General features: G+C 50.6%; 1 protein-coding gene across 1 annotated transcript; it reads left to right on the top strand.

The window, feature by feature from the left end:
* Window positions 1–1,521: 1,521 nt before the first annotated feature.
* On the top strand, window positions 1,522–7,247 carry LUZP1 (leucine zipper protein 1; the record flags this gene model as incomplete). The annotated part of the gene is made up of 3 exons (XM_080357548.1): window positions 1,522–4,593; window positions 6,568–6,732; window positions 7,212–7,247. 3 exons carry the CDS (start codon window positions 1,522–1,524, stop codon window positions 7,245–7,247), a joined length of 3,273 nt encoding a protein of 1,090 aa, XP_080213674.1.
* Window positions 7,248–8,451: the final 1,204 nt, after the last annotated feature.

Genomic DNA, 8,451 nt, shown 5'->3' with positions numbered 1-8,451 from the left:
TTCTCCTCTGACATCCACAGAGATCAGTGACTCAGTCCCAAGGTCCCTCTTCTGCTCTTCATGACCGGTCAGCTCAGGATCATCGAGTCCAACCATAACCTGGGCTGACTCTGGCACTAACCCATGTCCCTAAGAACCTTGTCTAAACTCCTTTTACACCCCCCCAGGGACGGTGATGGGGTTCACCCTTCCTCAATGCCCATCAATGGCTGGCGGTTGCATTTTCAATTTTCCAGGTCTCGTTTATGGTTCTTCACCTCTAAGGCATTGTTGAGGGCTTAGATTACGGGGTGACAATAAACCGTGGCAGATGTATTGTTAACCACCTCTCACCCACCTTCCCCCTTCAGTCCCTCCCTCTCCCCCTTCCCACTCAGCACAGGCGATCGGGAGGGAAAGAAGGACAGAGAGAAGAGAGTTGGAAACATTAAAAATGTTTTACTAATACTACTGATAAAAATAGAGAAAATAACACAAAATATACAAAACCAATCTTGAAAGTCCCGGCAACTGCAGAGCCGGCAGCCGAAGTCCTGGACTGGACTCTGCAGCCAACCGGAGCTGGATTCAGTCCGTCACTGGCCTCGGTTCGCAGGGACGACTCGCAAGGTCCTCTCCTCATGTCGCCATAGGGAAAAGGGCTGAGATCCTCGTGCTCTCCCCCTTTTCTATGCAGTATCCCGTGAATGGGATGTCACACTCCGTTGGTCAGTTTCTGGTCACCGGTTTCTCGTTGTCCCTCTCTCCAGATGTCCATCCGTGCTCATCCATAACCTCACATTCCATTGCTGTGTTACCAAAACATGGGTCTGGTTCTCCAGGAAAATGCAGCTGATATGAAGCTTGAGCTGACAGGCAAATTCACCAAAAGAGAAACTTGTTTTCAACAAAACCAGGACAGGCATCTTCTGACTGACAAGAGAGGTGTCTACTGTGTCGTTGTTTAGCTTGGAGGAGAGGAGACTGAGGGGGGACTCATTAATGTTTACAGATATATAAAGGGTCAGTGTCAGGAGGATGGAGCCAGGCTCTTCTGGGTGACAACCAGTGACAAGACAAGGGGCAATGGGTGTAAACTGGAACACAGGAGGTTCCACTTGAATATGAGAAGCAACTTGTTGGGGTGAGGGTGGCAGAGCCTGGCCCAGGCTGCCCAGGGGGGTTGTGGAGTCTCCTTCTGTGCAGACATTCCAACCCGCCTGGACACCTTCCTGTGTAACCTCATCTGGGTGTTCCTGCTCCATGGGGGGATTGCACTGGATGAGCTTTCCAGGGCCCTTCCAACCCCTGACACTCTGGGATCGTGGGATTTATATAAATAAATATATTTACTATATATTTATGTTTATATTCTAATTTATACAGCGAGAATATTTCTATTCTGAGCTCTTATATTGATTTTAAGCATTTTTTTTTTCTTTCAGGGTGAGATCGTCTCCGTTCAAAGCAACGGGGACGTACCGGGAACACACAAGGTGTTAAAGACCGCACCTTTCACCCAAAAGGAATAAAAAACGAAACATGGCAGAATTGACAAGCTACAAGGAGACCTCAAACCGGCACCTGCGATTCAAACTGCAGAGCCTCAGCCGCCGCCTCGACGAGCTGGAGGAAGCCACCAAAAACCTGCAGAAAGCGGAGGACGAACTGCTCGACCTCCAGGACAAGGTAATTCAGGCTGAGGGCAGCAACTCCAGCATGCTGGCCGACGTCGAGGCCCTAAGGAAAAGGGTGCTGAAGATTGAGGGCAAGGATGAGGAGATAAGGAAGGCTGAAGAGCTTTGCCGGTTGATGAAAGAGAAGCTTGAGGAGGAAGAGGGTCTCACCCGAGAGCTGAAGTCACAAATCGAACATCTCCAGAGAAGGATGGCGGAGCTGGAGAAGCTGGAGGAGGCGTTTGGGAGGAGCAAGAACGACTGCACGCAGCTGTGTCTGAGCCTCAACGAAGAGAAGAACCTGACCAAAAAGATATCTACAGAATTAGAAGTACTTAGGGTGAAAGTGAAAGAACTGGAAGCATCTGAGGACAGGCTGGATAAAACCGAGCAGAGCTTAACAGGCGAGTTAGAAAAACTAAAGTCCTTGGCGCTGAGCTTTATCACAGAAAGAAAACATTTTAATGAAAGAGAAAAGCAGAATGAAAAAATAATCCAGGAGCTAACGCAGAAACTAGAACAGAACAATAAACTAAACAGGGCAGATCAAACTAGAAATGCATCCAACTTACTAGAAAGGTCATCAAATAATCTCCTGGACAGAAATGATTTGAGAATTGAAGACGACTTGACTTCTGCGTTGCCCTCTAAGGAGACCAGGAGGAAGGGAAGCGTGGATTACCTGAAGCATGTAGAAAATGAGACCAGGAATAAATCAGAAAATCAAAAGAATAAAAATCAGGAAGACAACAAAGTGAAAGATCTCACCCAAGAAATCGAGAAGCTTAAAACTCAGATCAAACGTTTTGAATCTTTAGAAGAAGAACTTAAAAAAATGAGAGCCAAGAACAACGACCTGCAAGACAGTTACTTGAGCGAACAGAATAAAAACAAACTCTTAGCGGGTCAGCTAGAAGAAATAAAAATGCAAATAAAGAAACAGAAAGATCTGGAGAACGAAGAGGTCGAAAATGAAGATACGAGCTTTTCCAGCAGGGGAAAGCACGACAGGCCCAAATACAGGGGTGTCACGGCCGAGTTGGCCAAGCACAAGCCGCGGGAGCCCTCACCGCAGCAGCGCCGGGACAGGGCGAGGAACAGAGATTTGTGTGTCAGTAACGACAGCTACAGCCATGGGGTTAAGCAGGTGCCCAGTCCGAGCTTAACGAGCAGAAAAGCAGGAAGAGCGTCTGGTGCATCTGCCCTTTTGGACACAGATACAAAAAGACTGGAAGAGAAATCTTTAGTTTCCACTTTTTCTTCCGGTGGCGTCGCACAGAGCGAGGGGAAGAGGCCCAAAGAGCAGCCGTCCGTCCTCAGCCGGTATCCTCCCGCCGCACAGGAGCAGAAATCCTGGAAAGCGCCTTCCAAATCCATCGGTGACCTGGGCCTGAGATCCAAGGCTGAAAAGCTGTCCCAGGGCTTCCGCAGCAACTGCCCGAGCGGCGCCGAGACACAGGATGAAAAGTCAGGTAAAGGAGAATCGGCGGCTTCTTTGAAGCTGAAAACAGGTCAGGGAGAAGTGGGTGAGTGCTCGGGGGACGCGCTGCTGGCCCACGGGAGCCACGGCTGTCCCAACGGCGCCGCCGCGGCCGGCCAGTTCCACCTCTCCAAAGCAGAAACTGTGAACGCGTTAGTGGCGTCGCACAGACAGCCCTCGGAGGGGAGGGCGAAAAGAGCAATAATCTCCCAGGAAAAGGAATCCGCAGACGTGTCACTCAAAAGCGCGAAGCCTTCGACGTTAACGAAGCGTTCGCATCGCTCCAGAAGTCAGGAGGACATTCTGCAGATCCTCACAGGTCTCGATAAAGAAGGCATGGAGGAGTGTTCAGCAGTGAATCATGTAAATTCTGGCTTAAAGACAGACTCCAAAACCATCCAGAGTAATGAGGAAAAACCCAATTCAGATGAAGAATCGGAAAGCAGCAAAAGAATAACTGCTCAGTCAGATTTTGAGACAAGGAAGAAAGTCAGTTCCAAGCAGTTCTCGAATTCCAGGGGAGTTTTTAGAGCATCGCTTTTTGAAAATGACAGAAACACTGCAAATGATGAAGACTCCACCAAGTGTATAAAACCATCTGATGCCAGCACTGGAGGATTTAAATCCAGAAGGTCGTTCAGCCCAAGAGAAGCTCTGAGATCAAAAGCTGTTATTAAACCTGCCATTGTTGAAAAGGATATGAAGGCAGTGATGGGAGGGACTGTTCCTGAGGCTGATGCAGAAAAGCAGAAGTCTGTTTTTAAAACGGTAACAAATAAAATGACAAGCAGCATCACAATCTTCCCTTCTGAGCCAACAGCTCCAAGGAGCAGTGCCGATACATCAGCGAAGGAACGGCACGTTAGCACCAGCAACATCAGAGTCGCTCCAAATGAGCCTTCGCCGATAACAAACAATCACCCCACACCTTTTGAGATCTCGATTAATAGAAGTGCTCTGAAATTATCCGAGACAGACAGAACTGGAGAGGCGGCACCAAGGAGTAAAGCGGAGACAGTGATCTCCAGGAGCAGCATCGTGATAAAGACTTCTGAGCTGGCGGAGAGGAGCAGCGAGCTGCCCGCGGAGACAATCAGCTGGAAGAGCCATGGAGCTTCGGATGCAGCTTCATCCGACACGAAACACGTCACTGTGAGGAGTTCCTGGAGGACGAGACAAGGCTTACATTCCCTGGAGGACTCTCCAACCAAAAGCGCAGTTTCCAGTGCTACAAACACGTGTAGGTCCTCAGTGGACCTCTCCGAAATGGAAAGGAGCAGCGCAAGAACGAACTCGGTGGAGCAGAGCCCAGCGAGGAGCGCGGCCGATTTCTGCAGCACCCCCGGACTGGGGGCCCGAAGGACCAAAAGTAACTTAAGTGCATCCGAGCTGCTCACACGCCGGAGCTGCGCCAGTGATCCCACGGCAGGTTCCGCTTGGCACCGCAACGCGCTGCCCGTAAGTATCCCATGTTAAAATCCTTAGTTTTCAGTTGAGAGTTGCCTGATTTGAAATCCTTGCAGTTTATTTCTGAAGCGCTGCCCTCCCCCGGATCGCACCGTCTTCAGTGGAGCATCTCGTATGTGTGGTACCCAATTTAGACTTGTTGAAGTGAGATCCATCTGCTTAGGTCTCGGAACACCATATGAATAACTATATAGTAGCGTTTGTTCTTGCCGAGATGGGAGAAGAACTCACAGGTTACGTAGGACGTGGTTTGCTTTTTAGAGCAGCGTTGCATGTCACCGTCAGCTTGGCGTAGTAATGAAAAAACGAGGAAACAAGCTGATTTTAATAGGGTTGTGCCTCGGGTAGAACTGTAGCTCTTAACAGCAGCTGTGGAGATAAAGCTCCTTTTGGTCAGAGCTCCACGTGAAACCGGAGCCCAGAGCTGGATTCTGCTCTGGAAACACTTCCCAGGCACCTCCTGAACAGATCACAGCACCCCCGGGAGCCGGTTCGGTGTCCGGCACCCTCTGGGTGAGGAACCTGTTCCTCGTGTCCAACCTCCCCCGTGTCTGCAGGTCTGAAAGGCTGCAGGTGCACAGGTGATACACCAAATTTCATGTATTTGGACAGCTCAAATTATTGCATAGGCTCTCAGTAAAAAATAAAAGGAAGCTGCCTCTGAAGTGTATCATCTTATACTGTGTATCACATCACAGCCCGTCTGTTTCTGCTGGGATTTGTGTTTCGGTTAAAGATGCAGCCGTTTCTCCGGCAAAAAGCTTGACAGCAACCTATGGTAACTGCTCATTCAGCTTTTCTGTGACGGCTTCGCTGTCACCTCTTCCCAGCTCCGCTGTCCAAAGCCTGAGCCTGCCCTAAGCATCCTGTATGGGAAATGTGCTTGGCTTGTGCTTGTGCTGGTTTTGCTGAAGTACATCTTCCTCTCTCCACAAAACACTCTGGGTGGGGTGTGCGTACCTTACAGTGGAGGGATCTCGTGGAAAAGAGTCTCCCTGGCAGCATCCAGGGCTCTGCCGCCTCTCCTTCCTTCTCTGCTTAGGAGAAAGTTCATCCATCACCGTTTCACCCTTGCTGACTCCACGTAAGGTTCTACTTAAGCAGCCAGCAACAGCACATCGCTGTTGTCATCTTCCCTTGGACCTCAGTGACTTCTCCAAAGGTTCCGTTCAGTTTTGTGTGAATGCTGGGGGTCAGAGCAGCTTGTTGATGACCAGCTGGTTGTCCTTTGGGGTGCCATCACCTCTCGGAGACCACGTGTCTGGGCTGAGTCATATATTCATGCTGCTTGGCAGCAGAGACAGGACTGACACTGTCAGAGGCCCAAGGGGATGGAGCACCCATGTGCCCATCCAGTGGCCTCGTCTCCAAAGATGACGACTAGATGAGAAATACAGAGCTGCCCATCCCTTGCTGTGTTATCTGGGTCCGTTAAGATGACTGCCATTCATTAAATTAAAATTACCGCCTCACTTTAATGAGCAGCCTGGTTATCTCTGCAGTTGGGTGGAGGTCCCAGTGGGACCCCTGTTCACCCAGGTGCTGCTCAGGAGAAGACACGGGTGCCCCAGCCAGCCCTAAGGCATCTGAGTCCCAGGGTAGGATCCATAAATGTCGCTGCAAACATTCCAGACAAGATTACCGAGTTTAAAAGTGACATTTAGATACCAAAACAGGAGAACAGTGCAGAAAACGGCCACATCGCATCCTCATTGCCAAGAAGATGGGAGATTCAGGTTGCTGCGGTGGTTAAAACTCAGAGTTAATATTGTTAAGAAACTACTTCAGTCACTAAACTCTTCATGAAATAGCACATGAGTGAGGACATGCCAGAGCTGGCCTGGTGGCCTTTGTGAAAGAGCCTCAAGTCAGCACCTCCCACTGCAAAGCCAGGACTAAAAACCCAGTACTATGTCAGGCCCTTTCGTAGTCACGACTTACAGCCCTCTGTTTTCCTTTGCGCAGGATGAAGGCAAAGATGCTGTGCCCAGTTCCAGAAGAAAACAGTCCGGCTCTTCTGAGCACCTCTCGCAGGTGGACACGCCAGGGAGAAGAGCAGCGGCGAAAACGGAGCTGCCGGACCCCGAATCCAACCCCCACACCCCGCTGGGGCTGCAGGCGGACGAGCAGGTACGTGAGTTCCAGGGCCATCCGGAAAAGAGAGTTACAGTGCAAGAATCCAGTATCCGAACTGACCTCCCAGTAACATCGTTCAGAGAACTTGTCCAAATGCAGGTGAACCTTTTAAGAGGTTTTGCAGTGTCCACTGTATCGTCTTGGTAAATTATTCTACCCTATTTTTATGTTCTAAGCTTGCAGGGAGTCGCTCCTCTTGGTGGAGCTGCACAGAACTAAGAGCCCAGAGGGGGACAGTTGTGGCTGATGGGCATGTAGAGACAGGCGGTGTTTGCAGCAGAGGGCGGCGAGCTGGTGTTGTCCCTGTTGGTAGCTGAGGAAGGGGACATCACAGCGATGCTCTGGGTGGTCACCAAGAGGTGTCACACGGTTATATTCAACTGGCCAGAAGCAGAGTCCTGTACCCAGCTCCCTAAGGCAATTGTGATGCTCTTCCTGGCCAGTCTGCGAGGCTGTGGATTTGTGTCTTGCAGGGTCCTTCCCGTGCCTGCCGGACATCTCGGAGATGAACTGCGTTCCCTTCCCCTCAACCAACACGCCGCACAGTGGAGCACGAGGTGGGATGGTACCACGCTCACGGGTGTCACACCTGTTTGTACCCTCTCCAGAGGCTGCAGCCAGTTTCCTAATGCGATTTGCAAGGTACAGGAGCTTTCCCAGTTAATTCTTTTTCTTCATTCATTGCTGAAGAGGCAGCTGCAGAGACTTTGCTCAGGGGACTCCCACTTCTCATCTCTGTACCTGCAATCTCCGTAGGACAACAGGTCTGTCTCCATATGGAAACTGTAGCCACTCTGGACGATGGTACTCCCTGGACAAGAGAGAACTGCTTGCTCATCACTTGCATTTAGACAAGATCCCTGTGACTACAGCCCACCAGCCCAGGACAGCCCCTGTTGGGCCTTGTCTGGGTCTGTTGGGCTCTGTTGGGCTTTGTCAGGCTTTCTCAGGCCATGTCAGTCTTAGTCGGGCCCTGCTGGACTCTGTCGAGCTCTGTCAGGCTTTGTTGGGCTCTGTCAAGCTCTGTCGGGCTCTGCCAGTTCCTAGGGAGCGTTTGCATTCTTCTTGTTGGCTTTGGTTGTGGTTATCTCAGTGCCCATGTTCCTCACACCCTCTTTGTCTAGGCAGGATGAAACCACCCCCCTGGTTGATTTACACATTAAGCAGAGCAGAAAATGTTGTAAGCAGCAGCTTTTTCCTTATCGCTGTCGGTCTCCGCGGCAAGCTTTGCATGACCTGCTCATCACCAGCTGAGATCCTGCACTGAGAAGTCACCGTCTGAGCTGAACCAGCGGCAGCGAAACCTCCTGACTTCACCTGAAGCTTCGTGTCCCTCTGCAGACAAGCGGGTTGTCCTTGTTCCTTCCAAAAACAGGGTGGACATGATCTCGGTCTGTCGCCCGTTTTGGAGCAGCGCATCCCCACGTGTGGGACCCAGGGCACCCACAGGCACGTTGTCCTGTCGGCGCCCGTGGGCGCAGGGACGGCGCTGCAGGGGGGAGAAGGTCCCGGCTCAGCGCCACATCTCACCCATCTCACAGCAGCCGCCGTCTGTCTGTCTGTCTGTCTGTCCACACCCGCACATCTGGGAATTATCCGCCTCGATTCTGAGAGGCAAATGAATCAAAAAAACCAAAACAGCTGGTTGGAAAATATCTATGAAAACATTTATATAAAAGTGTTTTAATTACATGGTTTTTTTTGTTGTCGTTT

This window comes from Nesoenas mayeri, assembly GCF_963082525.1.
Source record: "Nesoenas mayeri genome assembly, chromosome: 21".
In the NCBI taxonomy this organism is placed as follows: domain Eukaryota; kingdom Metazoa; phylum Chordata; class Aves; order Columbiformes; family Columbidae; genus Nesoenas; species Nesoenas mayeri.
This window is presented reverse-complemented; position numbering and strand designations above follow the sequence as displayed.